An 18,944-nucleotide genomic window follows, 5' to 3' on the forward strand; every position below is an offset into this window, starting at 1 on the left:
CATTTATGTGCTTGTTTACTCTCATCCCCATGCCTAGAATATAGGCTCCATGGGGGAGGGGTTTGTTTTATTTGGTTATTTTTTTCACTGTTGTATCCCCTGCACAGGGCCCAGTACACAGTACAGGCTCAATAAAGCTTTATTGGGCGAATCGGAGACAATATAGTCAGATGGTTGGGTGTGCAGGATTTGGAGACAATAAAATTTCCAATCGTAGCTCTGCCATTTTGTGGCTGTATGATCTTGGGCAAACTCCTTAACCTCTCAACTTCAGATTCCTGCTCTAGAAAAGTGATTGCACACGCTACACAGATCTGCTGCAGTGTATAAATGCAATCACGTTTACTGAGTAACTCCATTTTGCTGGGCTCTGGGTTGCATACTCTCTACTTGCATCAGGGAGGGTTCGTGAGCACAGTGCCTGGCGTGTGGGAAGCCCTCAGTATCCAGGAGTCGTGATGATGGAGATGGATGTGTGGCTGGGCCACTGGGTGAGGGAGCCTCATGGCCTGTGAGTCGCTGGTGCTTCTGTCCTTGCTGCCTCCCACCCTGTCTGCCCAGATCCATCCCCCTCCCTCCTGCTCTGTTTCTATTTCTGTCTTCCTCTCCTCCTCCCCAGGCCTCAGGGGGCCCCTGGCTGGCAAGAAGCCTTCCTCCTCCTTCTCCAGGATTGGGAAGCAGTTTCCACTGCGGGCCTCCCCCTCCCCAAGGGCTGGGGCATCCCACCAGACCATCAACCTACGTTCCTTCCCCAGCCACAGCCCTCAGCCTCACCTGAGAAACTCTTCTCCCCACACCATCCTTTGTGTTCCCAGCAGATTCCTGCACACAGGACCCCTCAGATTCCAGACCCCGGCCAATGATCATTTTCCCTCATCCCCTCCCCAAGGCTGACTTTGGATATCTATGCTCAGCTAAGGTCTTTGGGGCCATTCCTTAGCTTCCAGACAGACACCAGAGGCAATACAGTGCAGCAGTGAGTGACAGAAAGAGGGGAACCTGCCAGCTCCCCTATTTCTTCATTTGGGGGCCTTAGGCAAGTGACTTTCATTTCTCCTTGGTTCAGATTCCTGACTGTTAAATGGGACCAAACATACCTACTTCAATTAGCTGACCCACCTCAGAGGAGCTGTGCTGAGCGCAATGTGGAATGGACATCCAACAGCTATTCAGCACAATTCTGTGGTTAAGAATACAGAATCAGAAGTCAGGCTGCCTGCCTTTTTAAATCCCAGTTTTGCTACTTTCTGTGCTGGTTCGGTGACCTCGGACAAGAGTCTTAACTTTCCTGGGCCTCAATTTCCTCATCTGCAAAATGGGATAATAGCACTGATATCTAGGGTTTAGAGGGTTAAATGAGGGCTTGGCACATAGTAGGCACTCACTAAATGTTAGCTAGTATTATTTTTATTATTCCCCACCTCTAAGTCTCTCAGGGGACAGGAGACTATCCCGAGTCTCCCGGGTCCCAACTAGCCATCCCTTCTTCAGTCTCACTTGAGTCCTCATGCTGTAATCCAGGTCACACACACACCCCCCCACATACACACACCAAGACACACAGACACACACAGAGGTCAGCAGAGCGGCCTCAGACACAGAAAAAAGTTTAATTCTGCTGCGGCGGAGGGTCCCGGCTCCGGCAGGGAGGGGAATTTGGTTTTGGACTTTGTTCATGTGGGGATTTATTTGGGAAAAGAGGAAGGAATAGGGGAGAGTCTGGTCCTTCCAGTGGGACCTGCCCGGGAGAATGTGCAGGGGAAGAGGTAATCGGGAGAGATAGGGAAACAACTGGACAAGAAATGGGAGGGTGGAGGGAGAAGAGACGACGGGACAGAGAAAGGGGACACAAATAGGGAAGGGACAGAGAAAGGGGACACAAATAGGGAAGGGCAGACACGTAAGACAAAGACGACAGGGGGCAGGACAGAGACGAAGGGGACAGAGAAAGGGGGACCCCAAGCCAGACCCGACGGGACCAGGGAAGTGAATGGGGTGGGGGCGGGGGCTTTGGAGGCCGCCGCGGGACAGAATAGGATCTAGTCCAGCCAGATACAAGAAATGGGCCCCTCGCCCCTGCCCCGGGTCCCGGGCGGGGGGAGGGGGCTCGTGTCTCAGTGCTGCAGTGTCGGGGGGCCCTGCCCCTCCCCGCGCTTCGCTGTGTAAGGCACCGGCTCCAGCGAGGTCCGCGAGCGCGCGGGGGGAGGGGCAGGATGGGGGCGAGGAGTCCGTGGAGGAGGGGGGCCCGGCTGCCCGCCCCCTAACCCCCTCGGGCCCGGGGGCATGACCAAGAGCCGCAGACGAGGGAGCCCCGCCCCCCCAACTCCGAGGACAAGAAGGGCAAGTCTCCGCCTCTAGTCCGACGACTAGGCGCCGTGCTTTCTCCCAGAGTCCTGCCCCAGCGTCCGTGCGGCTGGGCGTTAGTCCGCGGCACCCAGGTGTCCCGGTGCCCGCCCGTCGCTCACACGGTACTCTCCAGCATCCACTCGGTGCTGGTAAAGGCCAGGCGTGCCCTGGCGGAGCCCAGCCCCAGGTCTCCGTCCTCCCCGGCCGCGCCCCCTCCGGCCCCGTCCAGGTGTGGCGTGGACCGGTGGCGCTTTGTCCGCCGGGCGCGGCGCGGGTAACTGTGGCTCTGGAAGAGTGCCCCGTAGTCCCCATCGAACGAATAGCGCTGCTGCGGCCTCGGCCGAGCCGGGGCCCCCCCAGGAACCAGAGCTAGAGTGGGAGGCGCCGAAGCTGGCGGCCCCAGGGCCCCAGAACGGCTCCTCCGAGGGCCCGCCGCTGCCCGACACTCCTCCCCAGAGGTTTCCTCAGACGGCAGTAGGCACAGCGAGGTGGCCGAGCCGCCCAGGGAGCGTCCAAGGACGGTCTCTGGCTCCGCGGTAGCCGTCTCAGCTGCGGTGGCCTTGGCCTCGACCGCCACTGCGGCAGCAGCTGGGGACGCCACCTCCCGCAGCGCCTCGTAACGGTCTTGCGCCGGCGGGGGCGCGGCCTGCGATGCACCTGCACCGTTGGTCTGTGAGCAAACGTGGCTGACCCGCGGCGGCGACCTGGAGGTACCCTTGACACGGCGGCCATCCCCGTCGCCATAGACCTTATAGCGGATCATGAGCAGAACGATGAAGACGAGGACCGATGCGACGATGACGCCCCCGATGGCGATGATCATGGTACCGCCCAAGAAATGGGCCCTCAGTGGGCGGCAAGGTGCAGGATCCCCAGCGGTAGTAAACTGCACGCAGCCCACCACTCGAGTGGCCGGCAGTGCTGTGGCCCCATCGTCATAGACAGCCAGCACGCACAGATCATAGGCGCGACCCGCTGCCAGATCATTCACCAGGAAGGTCTGGCTGGTGGATGGGATCATCCTGCAGGACAGGAGGGCATCAGCACTGGGTTAGCATCACTTCGTTTTCATGCCCCACCCGTGGTGACCAGGGGAGACCAAACCATGTGTCCCTACTGGTATTTCACCCTCTATGGGATAGTAGCAGCCATTCAAGCGACAAATTCCCATCCTGTCAGGACCCCTGCTGCGGGCCATGGCCCTCCTCTGCGTGCCCTGCCCTCAGACCCACTCCTGTGGTGTTTTGTCACCTATTAGGTAGTATCTGCCATTCCTGCTCCCTCATCTGCATATCCTGACACACACACCACTACCACCACCACCCCCCACCCTCGGCAAGGGAGGGGGTGCTACAGCTTTTAAGGCCTGCCCTCAAGGAACATGCCACCTGGCAGTGTCTCACTTTCATTGGGACAACTGCCATTTAAGGTCTACATATTTCCACCCTTTAAGGGCCCCCATACAACAGGCCTCATCTCGTTTCCTGTATGTCCCATCCTCACTCAAGCGGATGCTGAGGTCAGCTCACCCACTCTGTCTTACTTCAATTGGGACAATGGATGCTCTTCCAGTTTCTCTTTTCTATGTATTCCCATCCTTTCTGGGGAAACTCAGAGGCCACGGCCCTCACCTGCATGTCCCACTTCTGGGTAGATACATCAAGCTGTGTCTGTCTTCTGGGACAACTCCCAAACCCCTCAAGTACCTATTCCCATCCACTAAGGGGCCATCTATAAGCCACTCCCCTTTTGATTGAGCAGTGGCTTCCAAGCCACACTCCCAAGGCCTCCTAGGGATGGTTTCCCTACTGTGCCTAGGGCCATGCCCACTCTGCATGTCCTGCAATCAGTCACTCTGTGTGCACACTCTGCCCCATACCACCAGAGGTCATGAAATCATGCCCCCCGCCCAGATAAATTTCATCCGTAATTGGGTCAAATGTAACCAAGCAACATGCCCCATTCTTGCTATCGGCCCCTGCCCTCCAATGAGGATCATTGTAAAGGAGCCATTATGCTGACAATGTCTCGGAGCCTGTGTTTGAGTCTCTCTGCCACTTGCTAGCACTGTGACCTTAGGCAAGTTTCTTAAACCCTCTGTGCCTTGCTTCCCCAGAATGGAGATATTAAGATCATCATAAAGATAGTGTGATGTGTGAATAAGTTAACACACCTAACACCTGGCACCCAATAACTTCATCATGATTAGCTCACATCCCACCCTGTGTTGGCTAGTAACCCTTGCTGTGGCTCACACTTTATTGCCAACTGCACTCTTCCCCATCTGTAAGACCGTTCCCACTAGGCCTTGACCCTCTTCTATTTGGCACGTCCCTTCTGGGCTGTTGGCTAAGCCAGGACTGCCATGTCCACATGAATTTGCATGCCCAGGACTCAATCTCACAAGCCTTCCCCACCTCCAAAACTCTTAGTGGGTCTCCAGAGACAAGGACTGGGGCCTCCTCTGCCTGGGATCATGCTGCAGGAGCCCTGTCTCCTGAGAGAGGCCACACCCCCATCTCCATGGGCCTCTTCTCTCTGGGAAACTTCACATTCCCTCTGACCAGGCCAGCTCTGGTCCTGAAGCCCACCTTAGCTCTGTTACCACCAAGGGCCACCCTTCAACCAGAAGATTTCAAATAAGCCTCCCCCCAAAAGGCCTACCTACATTTCCGGTGGACCCCCCTTCCTGCCATTTCACACACTGCCCCCACCCCATCCAACCTCGGACCCCTAGCTGTATGTCTTCCTCATCCTCTCCTCTCCCCTTCCCAAGAGGCTTGGATACCTCTTGCTCCTTCCCCCAAAGTAGCCAGTTGCTAGGGACTCCCCACTTTTCAAGGACAGAGGCTGGCTCCTTAAGAAAGCCTCAGCTGGTGTGTCTCTAATTGGCCACAAGACCTGAGCAGGCAGCAGATCAGGTTTCTGGTTGGTCGTCACCTCCGCCCATGGCAGCAGTGAGGAGGTTAACCCCTACAGCACCGGAGTGCAGGGATCTGCAATGGGGGGACAGGGGACTGGAACTGTGGCCTTAAGGGGAAAGGAAGAGACCAGGGGTTTGTTGCCCTGCTGGGGACAGAGGGCCACCAACATCTGTGTACATGCAGTGTCTGAGGATACTCCCCACCCCCCCACACACAGTGGCCAAGGGTTAAATAATGAAAGAGAGAAAAAGAGAGGTGGAGAGTCACAGAAACCAAGAGTCATTTACAGAAATGTATTCTCCTTCTCCCCTAATCCCTGCCTGGCAAACAGCAGGTGCTCACTAAATGTCTGTTCAATGTCAAAAGGGCAAGATTAGCAGTTAGAAGGGTAAGGCCTGGAATCCTGGCTCTGCCACTTTCCTCTGTGACCTTGATCAAGTGATTTCCTCCCACTGAGTCTCAGTTTCCCTATCTATAAAATGGGAGGGGGGATCATCACTGTTTCACAGCAGAGCTGGTTAGATTGAATGAGGTGGCACAGGGCCTAGTGCAGAGCAAGGGCTCAGTGCCTTAAAAGAGCCGGAGGGAGAGAGGGTACAGGCAGATAGAGGCAAAAGCAAGAGAATAACAGAGATGATAGGAGAAAGTAACCTTTTAATGTCTGTCTATACCGAACAGACCTGTCTACACCAGAGCAAGGGCTTCTAGCCTAGTGGATGGTGGAAATAACATGGGTGTTTATAAAATGGGAGGGGGCATTATCACCACTTCGCAACGAAGTGGGTAAGATCAAAGGAGCATTTATTTATTTTTCTCATACTTTTCCTTTTCTGTTCTGTAATGTACCCAGTGGGTTGATACAGTAACACTGGTATGTAATCTGTAAATATAAATGTAACTATACATATGTAAGTGTGCGAATATAGTTCATGTTCCAAAATGTTTAACTGACAAGGTAAATGGCCAGACACCTTTGGCCAGCAGTGATGTAGACCAGGAACCCCAGAGAGTAGGAACTGTGCTGGGCATATTAACGTCTGGCTTGTGTGGGGTCTCAATGAAGATTTACTAAATGCCTGAAAAGCAGAAAGAGATCATGAGACAGAAGTAGAAAGAGGAGGGGACAGGGCAAATGAGAGCCCAGGACAACTCCGCACAGCCATCTAGAGAACCGAGGCTGAGCAAGAAGGCCAAGGGGCTGCGAAGATGAAGGGGAGGGCCCCGGGAGTCAGTGGGCGGGGCGTCCTGGGACTGCAGCACCCACCTGTAGACCAGGGAGTCATCCACGGAGCTGTTGTACTGGACCTGGTACATGCGGATTCCGGGTACAGGCCTCTGGGCGGGCCAGCGGATGAGCACCGAGTTCGAGGTCAGCTCCGCCGCCACGAGCCGGCGCTCAGCAGCGGACTCGTTGGCACCAGGGCGGCCGGGTGTCGCTATGTCAGAAGAGCCAGGCTCGGTGAGAGGTGGCGGGGCTGCCGGCGGGGGCGCCATCAGAGGCAGGGGCACCACGCACACCTCCACAGGTGCCGTGGCTTCCCCGGCGGCATTGGAGGCAATGCAGGTGAAGGTGCCACTGTCCCGTAAGGTGGTGATGGTTACATCCAGCGTCCCGTCCCCCCGCACCCGGGTCCGGCTTGAGTTCCCCAGCAGCCGCCCGTCGGGCGCGACCCAGTGCACCACGGGTTCGGGGTCCCCCACGGCGCGGCACCGCAGGCTGACCGCCTGGCCCTCCACCACCAGGGCCCGTCCCCCCGCCTGCCGCGTGATGAGCGGCGGTTCGCACAGGAACTCCTCTTCTGGGATGGACCAGAAGTAGCGGTCGGTGAGGTGCTCGGGAGTGGCGCATGTCTCCAGGTCGTCTTCCCGGGTTAGCCGCCGCAGCCAGAGCAGCTCGCAATTGCAGTGCAGCGGGTTGCCGCCAAAGCTGACCGTGAGCGGCGTGGGCGGCTTCGGCCCCGCACCCTGGGACCGCAGGAAGAGGCCATCGGGGGGCAGTTTATGGAGGCGGTTGGAGGTCATGTCCAGGCGAACCAGTTTGTGCAGCTGCACGAAGGTCCCTTCAGCGATGTGGTCGATGAGATTGTGGTCCAGCGTGAGGGTGTTCAGGTTCACCATCTGGCCCACAGCCTCCCACGGCAGGGCCTCGAGGTTGTTGTAGGACAGATCCAGGTCCTCCACGGTGGAGAGGAAGGCATCAAAGGCAGCAGACTCCACCCGGCGGATCTGGTTGTTGCCAAGGATCAGGTGGCGGAGGTTGCCCAGGCCGCGGAGCTGGTCCCCGCGCACCTCCGCCAGGCGGTTGCTGTCCAGGTGCAGGGCGCGGAGGGCGCGGAGGTCGGCGAAGGCGCCAGCGGCCACTTGGCCGATGGTGTTGCGGGACAGGGTGAGGTGCACCAGGCTGGTCATGTTGGCGAAGTCCCTGCGGCGGACAGCCGCAATGAAGTTGTCCGTGAGCCGCAGCTCCACCACGCGCCGGTCGATGGCCGGCGGCACGAAGAGCAGGCCAGTCTTGGCGCACAGCATGGTCAGCGTGGGCGCCACGTTCTGGCAGATGCAGCGGCCGGGGCAGGGCTGACCACGGGATGCCCCAGCCCAGAGCAGCAGCAGAAAGGGCAGGGCAGCAGGCGGCGGCGAGAGGAGCGCCGAGGTGAAGGGGCCCGGAGCCATGGTGCAGGGGGAAGGCGGGAGCAGTGGGGCGTGAGACCTGCGAGGGAAGGGGACAGGATTACGCAGGCACAGGGCTTGACCACCAGCCTGGCCAACCACTGTGTCCCTCCCTTCCCGATACCCGCGGCAGAACAGTGGCAGGACTGCTCATCAGCGGCCATGCGTTTCATCGTTAATGGACAATATTTCCACGCTGGTTGATAAACTTCACTACCCCACCCCTGAGTGTCCCAATCCCAAATCTGACTCTCCTCCAGAAGGCCCAGACTTCTTATGATTTCCCAACCAGCGGGGTAACACCTGACTAAGCCTGGGCCTTCCAGTACCCACTTAATATTCGGAAAACTCATGGCTGACTAGGGTTTAAGGTCATGAATTTCAAAGCCAAAGCCCCTGGGTTCAAATTCCAGCTCTGACACTTACTAGCTGTGTGACCTCGGGCAAGTGTCTGAACCTCTCTGAATCTCGGTTTCTTCATCTGTAAAATGGAGATAAGAACAGGCCTTACCTCTGTGAGGATTAAATGGGTTAATGAGCATTATGTACTTAGAACCACACCTGGCCCATGAAATCTGTTCAACTCATGTTGGTGATTATTATCACCATGACCACGAAGTGCCCGCTATGTGCCGGGCGTAGAAGTGTGCACCATCATTAAAAGTAAGCGCTCTGAAATCATACAGACCAGACTTCACGTCCTGGCTCCCCCACTTGCTCGCTTGGTGATCCCAAATGAATGTTTCCCCTAACCTAGGCCATAATTTCCTGATTTGCAAAATGGGATGATGTTCGTACCATCTTCCCTGGGTTGTTGGAATGGTTCTGTGAGCTCATTCAGTGGGAGCCACTGAGCACAGGGTCTGTCACATAGTAAATATTCAGTGAATGTTAAGGGTAAGCACCCCCCCCCCAAAACATATCCCCCCTTGGGAGTGGCAGAGGGAATCTGAAGGTAGGAGGGGCTGAGAAAAACACATGTCTTCTGGCTCAGCCTTGGGAAGTCCTTCTCTGAGCCAGGTTTCATCCTGGGCCCTGATGAGCTCCAAGGCAGCAGGCAGGCTTTCATGCTCACATAAGCGGGCACTTACAAGGCCCCATACATGCCCACACTCTCACACACTCACGCTATGCCTCTGCTCCAGGCAAAACCTTCCGGCAGGGATTTCCCTGCGGTGCCTGCAGCCCACGACGTGTCAACTCCCATCACAACAAGGAGTGGGTGGGGGGTGAAGAGGAAAGGATGGGAAGGGGGCGTCCCTGAAACTGCTTTCACCCCACCCTGCACCCAGTCCCTGCCAGCCCACCTCCTAGGAATCTGCAGTTTGGGGCTGCAGCCTGCTGTGGCCCTAGGTCTTCCAGGCTGTAGTGAGGGGACCAAGACAGTCAGAGAGAGAGAGAGAGAGAGGTGAAGAGACAGGGAGACAAGTTGGGGGGGGGGGTGGACTGGCAAGAACAGAGAGAGAGAGAGAGAGAGAAAGGGGCAAAAAGAGAACTTGAGGCATGCCTGGCGGGCAGAGCGTGGTTAGTTCGAGCCCCACATTGTGCCAGGAGCTCACATAGATAAATAAGTAAGTAAATAAGCAAGTATGTAAATAAATAAATAAAAGGAAAGGAAACAAGAAAGAATCTGAAAGAAAGGTACAGAGGCAAAGAGCCAGCCTGAAGCCAAGAGAGACTGAAGAACAGAGAAGAAGACACAGAGAAGGGCACTGAGATCAAAAGATGAAGAGGGGAGAGCGAGCCAGAACAGGCAGGGGGCAATCTGAAGACACTATCGTTAGAGACCAAGAGGGAGGCAGAAAGAGATAGAGACGGAGAGCCAGTGCCTGGGATGCACAGAGGACGAGGGGCAGAGTTGGGGCATCCCACCGAGTCTCTGAGTGCCCCCCATTAATTGGTCTTGTGCTCTGTGCCCGGGAGACTGATCGGTCTCAGATAGAAAACCCTGGCCTGCCAGGCAGAGCTCCCGAGTTCGGAGGCCCGGCTCTTCACCTGCTCGTCTGCGGGGTCTCTAAGGCTCAGAACCCCAGTCTGTGAAGCACAAGTACACGGTTTTGCCTCCCACAGCTGGGGTGGGACTCAAGTGAAAGGAATAATAACAGCAATGGAAATAGCTAACGTTTATTGAGAGGCAGTGCGGCATCACAAGGAAGAACCGGGACCTGACTGCTGCGGCTCATACCCCAGGCCCCAGCAGCGTGACTTTAATCGAGTGACTGCCTCTCTTTGTGCCTCAGTGTGCTCATCTATAAAATGGGGGATAATGGGAGCAGCTACCTCATGGGGTTATTTTAAGTATTCAGAGATAATACAGTGTAACATGTTTAGGACAGTTCCTGACAGAGTAAACCCTGTATAAATATTAGCAGCCATCATCATCATTGTCATCATCATATTATTATTACTATTAGTAATTATTACTAAATATTTTTACTATTATTACTAAATATTATTACTATTACTACTAATAATTATTAACATATCATTTTTCTCTGGCTCTCTCTCAGCCACCAGCAGGTCAGGTGACCAGGAGATCTTCCCACCTGCACACACGCACACACACAAATGGTAAACCATGTCCATGCCGCTCTCCAAATGCAGGGGATCACTTCATGTTGTGAAACTCTCTGTGCCCTTTTCCCATATCACCAGGAGACTTCCCTGTCCCCACCACCTTACCCATCCAGAGAGGGGATGCCTCCAGGCCTAAAATCCCCACCTACCACCCGTGTCCAGGCTCTACCATGAGCCCTGACCCAAACACGATGCTCCTGACCTTGTTGTCACCCTCACCCCCACCCCTTGGACACTGCCGTACCCTGCCCTGAAATCCATACCAGGCAGGGCTTCAGGCCTCCAGCTGGCTCAGAGCAGGCCCAATCACTCCACATCTCTCTCCCCAGCCTGGAGGACCCCACTCACCTCTCTGCAGGGAGTCAGGGCCTGGGCCGGTACCTGCAAAGGAACAAAATGATCCTATTAGCATCCTTCGGGCTCCTCTCTGAAGACCTGCCTCAGAGACCATCCTGGCCAAGGAAATCTCTGGGGTGATCATTCTCTCCGCCCTCCTGCTGCAGACTCTACACGATCTCAGACGGACCCAGCGAGTCGTTTCTGGAATCCAGGGAGTCTGGGCCTCAGGACTGTTCACCCTCCAAACCCAGGAGTCCAGGACTTTAACCCTTTGATCTCTATGGGCTCACCAGGCCAGAGAACCCAGCCCCCTCCTCCCTCAAGACCTGGCATCTGCAACCCCTGTCTCTTCCTTCTTCAAACTCCAGAGTCTAGGTTTCTTCCTTCCTCAAGATCCAGGAACTGGCCTCCCAGTCACCTTCTCTTGTAGATCCAGGATTTCAGGATCCCAGCGTGTTACAGAGTTCACATCCCAGTCCACCAACTTTGTAGGAAAGAACCAGAGGCCCCCATCCTCGCCATCATACCATTGCCATACCAACATGTTGCGGACACACCAAAACCCACATGGACCCACAGTCCAAGTCTCCACATCTGGATTTCCAGGAACACACCAGCCAGATGTGTGCCCCCACTCTCCGTGGGCTCTTGGCCCGGCATGTGGACACACTTGTGTCCTTGGACGCCCACCTCCACGAAGGACCCCAGCATACCACAGGTCAGGCCACACAGGCTCGAGTCTCACTGGGCCAAGAAGTAAGGTCAGCCCCGTGCCAGGGAGACAAGCACGTGCATACAGATTGCCCTGCACGTATGAGCAGATACAACCCCAATCCCCAAAGACCAACACTGACACATAAATGGACTCACAGCACAGACACACCCTCAAGGTGGACACACCCGCACACAAGCACGCATGTACAGCACTGACTTTCCTTTGCACATTCATACATACCCACAGACACACACAGCAGAGAAACCTGTGTGCCCCCTTGCAGACAACCAGATTCATGCTTCTATAACAGACACACATGTGCACATTTGCCAACACACAGGGGCCCATACATACAACATATACTCACTTGCACATACAGGTGACACACAGGTGCAGGCTCTTAAATGCCCAGACACACTCCTAAACACTAACACAACTTCACATATCCCCAAGGTGCATGGTCACAAAACTGCTCCATCCCCACACCGCCAGATGCACAAATGCACACACCAGCAGATACACACCTCACACATACACAGAACTACAAGCACACACAGGCAACACAAAAACTGATAATCAAGCCCACAGGCACAAAAAGATCCACCTTGCACACACATTCTGAGATGTTCACTCATGACAGACACATACTCACACAACAGCCCTGGGAGGGACATTACATACTTCCAAAATGTACATAAAATATTGAACCACAGTGGCATAGTCAACAGATAGGCATACATTCACACACACAGTCATGAACACGCATCCCTCCCAGCCCTGGGGTACCCCCGCCCCACCTACATCCCAGCTCAAAGAAATCCTAACATCCTTCCCTCCCAGCACATCCTCCCCCACCCCCAACCAAGGCACCTGCCAGGGCCTGAGGTCAGAGTTCAGCAGGTGGAGTCTCAAAGGGTTGGGGGGCTGAGTCCTAGAGCCCCGCTGCAAGGCAATCCTCCCTCCAGCCGCCCAAAGATCCCCCCGGCCTGGCAATCTGTATGCCGGCAACTCAGGCAGGCCGTATCTGCGGAGATCTGGCGGGTGGGGGGATTGGGGTGGGGTGGGTGGGGAAGGGCCGGGTCTGTGCCCCTCCCCTCCAGCCCATCTGTCCATCCCTCGGCCTCTCATCCCTCCATCTGTCCACCTACCGGCCGCCCATCCCCCCCCCACCTCCCAGGCACCGGGAAGGGGAAGACATGGCCGTCTCCCCCAAGGACCGCTGAGGACCCCCCAGTTGACATGGACCGAGGAAGCGGCAAACTCCCCTCCCCCAACCCACACAGAGGCCTGGACCCACAAGGAACGAGCCCCAGCCCCTAGCCGGGAACCTGAGGTGGACGCACAGACACACACCCTCAGAGACATGCAACCCGCAGACACACATACACACACACACACAACACAAATGGACACCCAAACGGGCACACCCGGCTACACAAACCCTAGGATGGACATCCAACCTGGACCCAAACACCCAACGCAGCCAGCCCCGCGCACACTCGCTGGGGGGGGGGGTAGGCGGGGGGTACCCACACCTGGGCACACAGCCCACGCACACACACCTGCACACAGCCCCTCCGATGGACGCGCGACAGCCCCCCAGACACACAGCCAGAGGGGCAGCCACTCAGGGGGACACGCGCGCGGCCGGACACAGCACCTCGGCTCGACACCCCGCACACACCCGGATGGCCACACAAGCAGGGCGCCGCACACGCCGGCGCCGGGCACACACAGGGCCGCGCGAGCGCACGCCGGGCCCGCCGCAGCGCCGCGGACACACACTCACGCTCGCACGCTCACACCCGCGCTCCCATCGGCGCCCCCGCCCGCCGCCTCCCGGGCCGCTGCGGGCCGCGCTCACCCAGCCCGGGGGGGCCCAGGGCCCGGCCCCGCCGCCGCCGCCTCGCTCCGCGCCATGGTGGGGGGAGGGCCGGGGGAGGGGGCGCGGTGCCGCGGGGCCGCCTCCCTCCCGCCTCCCGCCCTCCCTCCTGAGCCGCCGCCGAGCTCCGCCCTCCGCGCCGCCCGCCGCCAGAGCCCAGCCGCCACCACCGCCGCAAGGGGGGAGGGGGCGCCGACCGGAGGGGCGGGCGGGGCGGCCGCACCGCCCAGACCCCCGCCCGGGGACGCGCGGCAGACCCCTTTCCACTGCGGAGCCACCGGCCCGCCCCCGACCCCTCCCCAGCCCCACCTCCAGCCCTGCCGGCTTCCCCCGAGACCCCCCCCAGACCACGCCCCAACTGGCGTGGGGACTCGGATCTCGCAGCTGAGACCTGGGATCATGTCCCAATACCCAGGGGGAACCTCAAACCATGCCTTACCTCTTCTGAGGATCCAAACCATGTTCTACAGCCACCCAGGAACCCACAAACCATGTCCTACTCTCCTTGGTGACCTCAGACTCTGCCCCATACTCCAGTGGGAGCCCCAGGCCATATCCCAGCACCCAAGGGGGATCCAGAGCAACCCCCTGCAGGGACCCTAAATCACACTATAACATTTAGGTAGACCCCAGACCATGCCCCAGCTTCCAGAGAGGACCCAAACCATATTTCAACATCCAGGGAGATACCAGATCATGTCTTACTTCCTTTGGGGACCCAAGCCATGTCCTTGTGCATCTTGGGGGCCCCCCAGCCATGTCCTTCCACCCTCTAGGACCACGAACCATTCCCTGACCCCCCAGGAGGGACTCCAGACCAGGTCTAATTTCTAGGGGGGCCCCAAGATGTCTCTTTTTCCCCCTACCTTTCCTCACTACCTCCCATCAGACCCCAGATCATCCTTCCCTCTAAAACCCCCCTTGGTTTCCAGAACCCCTGATTTGTGCCAGATTCTTTCCCTCCTGTTCCTACTCTTTTTTTTTTTTTTTTTTTTTTTGGACCCTGCAGACCCTTCCCCCTCCCTGTGACTTCCATGGATCCCAGGATTCTTTGCTCCTTCCTTGGTTAGACTCCTTTCTTGCAAAACTCCTTCCTACCCAATAGCTGACCCCCCAGTCCCTCCCCCAAATCCCATTGAGTATCTCAGGCCACTCTCCACCTTTTTCTGAGATACTCAGAAACCAACAAGGCCTCCCCTCCAAATCCATCTTATGGCAGACCCCCAGCTCCTTGGCAGCTCAAACCCTTCCCATTTTTGGATCCCACTGTATCAAGGTCCTCTGTCAAACCCCTTCCCTAAATTCCTCCTAGTCACATCATCATCACTTGTAGCCTGCCCTGTCTCCCAGATCCAGGGCACCTCTGCAAAACCTCCCCTTTAGTGAATCTTGACCCCACTCACCACCATTAGATCCTCCCCACCAATCTCCAGATTCCAACATCACCACCGTTATCACCACCTCCAGCCAGGCACCACCACCACCACCCTGGTTCCTGATGCTCCCTGATGGGGTGTGGAGGTCCTGGGCTGGGAAGATGGAGAGAGAGAATAGTTAACAACCACAAAAGTGGACAAGCGTCCAGTGCTACTGTGCGCCAGGGATGGCACAGCTTCCTACATGACTCCATTGACTCCTCCCAGGTGCCAGATGAGGAGGTCCCATCACACCCCTATTTTACAGATGAGGAAAATTTAACCACATAGAGGTTAGTTAATTCGCCTCAAGTCACACAGGTAACAAATGGCAGGAAGTGAAAGGAAAAGAAGGCCATGGCCGGCCTGGGATGAAAAGGGAGATCCACGGAGATGGGGAAACAAAGAGCTTGAGCCCAAGTATCTCTGGCCCTATCCACCTGTTGACCTCATCCTTCACCACTCTCATTTCCTAGCTCCCCTCAATGGCTTCCTACTCCTCCAACACACCCACTCAGTTCAGCCCCTGGGGTCTTTGCACTCTTTCCCCTTCCTTTTCATTCAAATCTTAATTCAAATGTGATCTCTTCAGAGAGTCCTTCCTTCCCCCCCTCCCCAGTTTCCCCCTCACCCTCCACCAATTGTCCAGATGTCTGCCACTTACTCTGAAATCCATAAAAAAGAAGATGGGTTGATGGATGGGTTGACGGATGGGGAGGTGAAAAAGCAAGTACAATAAAACGTTAATGGTAGAATCTAGGTGGTGGGTCTATGAGGATTCACTGTAAAATTATTTCAACTTTGCTGCATGTTGGAAATATTTTCTAATATATATTTCCTAATACATAGTCACCTAATACTGGTGAGCAGGGGGAGTCTTCTAGAGACTAAAGAGGCAACAAAAGGTCCCACTATTTCTATCCCATCATCTCATTTTATCCCCTACCTAGCATTTATCATGCTTGTTAATAATGTCTCTTTATTGTTCACTTATTTGTTTGTTTCTTGCTTGTTGTCTAGTCATTGAAATATAAGCCTCCTGAGAGGAGAGGCTTGGACACCAATTCTCTCCAGTGTCCAGAACGACAAAGGACACCCAGTGGGTGCTCAGCAAACACGTGTTCTTGATAGCTCTCAGGAGAGGGCCAAGGATGTAGGCCCACCCCAGACTCACCGCAGGAGACACACTCAGCAATAAACATAATGTCCCAGCCTGGGGTCACTAGAAGGGAAGAGGGAAACGCCCAGCGATTGGAGGCTGTGAGTTGGCCTGAAAGGGGGCAACAGGTGGAAGTTTCCTCCAGCCTCAATTCCTGCCCCAGACATTTTAATAGAGACCGGCAACCATTCTCACACTTCCACAATTAGGCCCCGCCCCCAAGCCTAGTTACACACGCACACACACCCTCACACCCCCAATCCCAGCCCCACCCCCTCCAAGGCTCTGCCCAAAAGAAACCGCCCCCCCCCCCTCTTTCTGACATCAGGTTGTCCTCGGGCCCAGGTCCTACCCTCTTAGCCCCAACACTGCCCCCAGCACCTTAAACTCCACCCCAAAAGCATCTTTCAGTCCAGGCACCACTTGCCTAATTTAGATCCCCCATTCTCAGTTCCGCCCTAAATCCCGTTTCTTCCTCTCTAACGTAAGCCCTACTTTCCTTTAAGGTTAGCAGGGAGAAGCTCCCCAGGGAAACCCTAGGGCCTGGATTCAAAAATTAGGGAGCCTGGATCTGTGAAGCCTAGGTGAAAGCAAGTGGGAAGAGAGGAGATGGTCCCTCGTTTGTTCTGGGAGGACCCTTGAAGGAGTGGCCCCCAAACTGGAGCCACGCCCCATTGTGCTGACTCTCCATTGGATGGTGTATTCCGCTCTGCCTCTCTGATTGGTCCCTCCGCAATCCCTCTAGCCAAACCTCCTCTGTATTGGGCAGTCTCCAGAGTCACCCTCTCTGATTGGTCCTTGAGTTCCACATTCCCTGCTCCTGATTGGAAACTCCTCGTACATGCCTCTTCCTGATTGGATTGTTTGCAATCATGAGTCTGGAGGCTGACAGAAGTTCAACTACGTGGGAAGGAGGATAGGGAGAGGGGAGGGGAAGGAAAAGGAAGGGATGAACCCCTAAATTCCCTGCGGGAGAGAGGGAGTGGCTTTTGACCACTCCCTAATAGCCTTGAGTTAAAGTTCTAACTGTGCAAACCCCTAGCAGTGGGGTTTCAGGCAGCTATTTTGGCTTCTGTGCCTCAGTTTATTCATCTGTAAATTGGGGATAATTATGATACCATTCTCTTGGGATTTTGTAAGGATTAAATGAGTTAACATCTGTAAAGGGCTTATAGAGGTACTTGGCACATAGGAAGCCCTCAAAGAGTTAACAATTATTGGGTGCCTGGGTGGCTCAGTGGGTTAAGCCGCTGCCTTGGGCCGGGTGGTGATCTCAGGGTCCTGGGATTGAGGCCCGCATCGGGCTCTCTGCTCAGCGGGGAGCCTGCTTCCCTCTCTCTCTGCCTGCCTCTCTATGTACTTGTGATTTCTCTGTCAAATAAATAAAATCTTTAAAAAAAAAAGTTAACTATTATTATTAATTTGATCATGTAAGTGCACGACCTTGGACAAGTCCTTTTGCTTTCTTGACCTCTTAACTGAACGACCTTTCCTATCCCCAGCCCTCCTCTTCTTCCATCTCTAGCCATGAGAGACTGAGGCTGTGATCACAGCGAGAAGTAGAGATGTTCCTGGCAGAGATGGGCTGGGGAGGGCACCAGGACAGGTGTCAGAAAGAAACTCAAATCCCTCCCCCTAATACTGGCATGGGGGAGGAGGAGAGGGCATGTGTTCGCGATTTCTTTATGCAAAGGACTTGTCCTGACAGGGGACAAGGGGGTAAAGGAATAGGCTGAGCCGGGTGGTGAGGGGATGGGTTTGTTCTGGCTGGAAGGGTTGGGGAGGGGTTGGAGCTGGGCTTGTGGACCCAACCCCAGGAATGACAGGGCTGGGGGAGGGGCAGCCCAGGCCCAAGGTCATTGTGTCATCGTTACCATGGCAACGAACACCTCTCTACAGGGAACCTGAAAAGGGGTGTGGGGGGGGAGCTCCCAGGTCCCTGCATCTGGGGACAGAGAAAGGACCAGAGACTAGGAGGAGAAGCAGAGAGAGTGATTTATCTCTGTGAAGACCTGCCCATCTCAGAATTCTGAGAGCCTGGTACACTGTGGGTGCTCAATAAATGTCCCTCAGAGACAAAGACAGAGGGTCCAAGAGACTCAAAAGCCCAGACATGCACATGAAAGAAAAAAGAATCTCCCAACTGGGGCAGGTAGGGGGTCCTTTCCCTGACCTTCAACTTCATACCCCTCAGGGGTTCACTGAGAGCCCTAGATCCTCTCACCTTCCCTAGCCTTGGGCCCTCAGGCCTCCCTAACCCCACAAACCACCCACCACAGCAACTCCCTGAAGCAATTATGTCTGATCCTTCAACAGCTTTTCTGCCTTTAAATTCTTCCAGCCTAGGGGCACCTGGGTGGCTCAGTGGGTTAAAGTCTCTGCCTTTTGCTCAGGACATGATCCTAGGGTCCTGGGATCAGAGCCCCATATTGGGCTCTCAGCTAAGCCGGGAGTCCGCTTCCTCCTCTCTCTCTCTCTGCCTGTCTCTCTGCCTACTTGTGATCTCTGTCTGTCAAATAAATAAATAAAATCTTAAAATTCTTCCAGCCTGGGGGCTCACTGTCTGCTAGCTTCTAGAGCTGCGGTGAGAAGTAGGGAGGAGGGGAACAGGCACTCTGCCTCCTTCGCTCTCAGGAACCCAGGTGGCTATATTCCCCTAGGAGGGCCCCCTCCTGGTTTCAGATATTTTCCAATTCTTCCTGGAAACCCCTCCCCCACCATTCCTCAGCCCGCCAACTCCTCCCCAGAAAAACCTACAGGCCTCTTCCTTTCTTGCCAAGAAACAGGTATCCCTCCCGCCCCTTTTCTTATGGGACTCAGCGGCCATCTACTTGGTCTGCCTGCCCTCTGCTGGCCTAACGCCGGTACTGCAGGGACCCTCTGCTAGCTCTCCCAAGGAGAAACAGACACAGAACTGAGA

At 55.7% G+C, this 18,944-nt stretch overlaps 1 protein-coding gene across 12 annotated transcripts; it reads right to left on the reverse strand.

The window, feature by feature from the left end:
• Positions 1 to 1,590: 1,590 nt before the first annotated feature.
• LRFN1 (leucine rich repeat and fibronectin type III domain containing 1) lies at positions 1,591 to 13,566 on the reverse strand. Of its 12 annotated transcripts, none has more exons than XM_059153530.1 (5): positions 13,433 to 13,566; positions 10,863 to 10,895; positions 8,364 to 8,418; positions 6,535 to 7,977; positions 1,591 to 3,368 (listed from the first exon to the last, which is right to left on the reverse strand). In XM_059153530.1, the coding sequence occupies exons 4-5, from the start codon at positions 7,938 to 7,940 to the stop codon at positions 2,462 to 2,464; spliced, it is 2,313 nt and encodes a 770-aa protein (XP_059009513.1). In that variant the 5' UTR covers positions 7,941 to 7,977; positions 8,364 to 8,418; positions 10,863 to 10,895; positions 13,433 to 13,566; the 3' UTR covers positions 1,591 to 2,461. The 12 variants fall into 12 exon arrangements, with proteins under 12 accessions (XP_059009513.1, XP_059009518.1, XP_059009516.1 ...); XM_059153535.1 differs by having other exon boundaries at positions 10,778 to 10,895; XM_059153533.1 differs by lacking the exon at positions 13,433 to 13,566 and adding an exon at positions 13,229 to 13,352.
• Positions 13,567 to 18,944: the final 5,378 nt, after the last annotated feature.

Source organism: Mustela lutreola, chromosome 16 (assembly GCF_030435805.1).
Source record: "Mustela lutreola isolate mMusLut2 chromosome 16, mMusLut2.pri, whole genome shotgun sequence".
In the NCBI taxonomy this organism is placed as follows: domain Eukaryota; kingdom Metazoa; phylum Chordata; class Mammalia; order Carnivora; family Mustelidae; genus Mustela; species Mustela lutreola.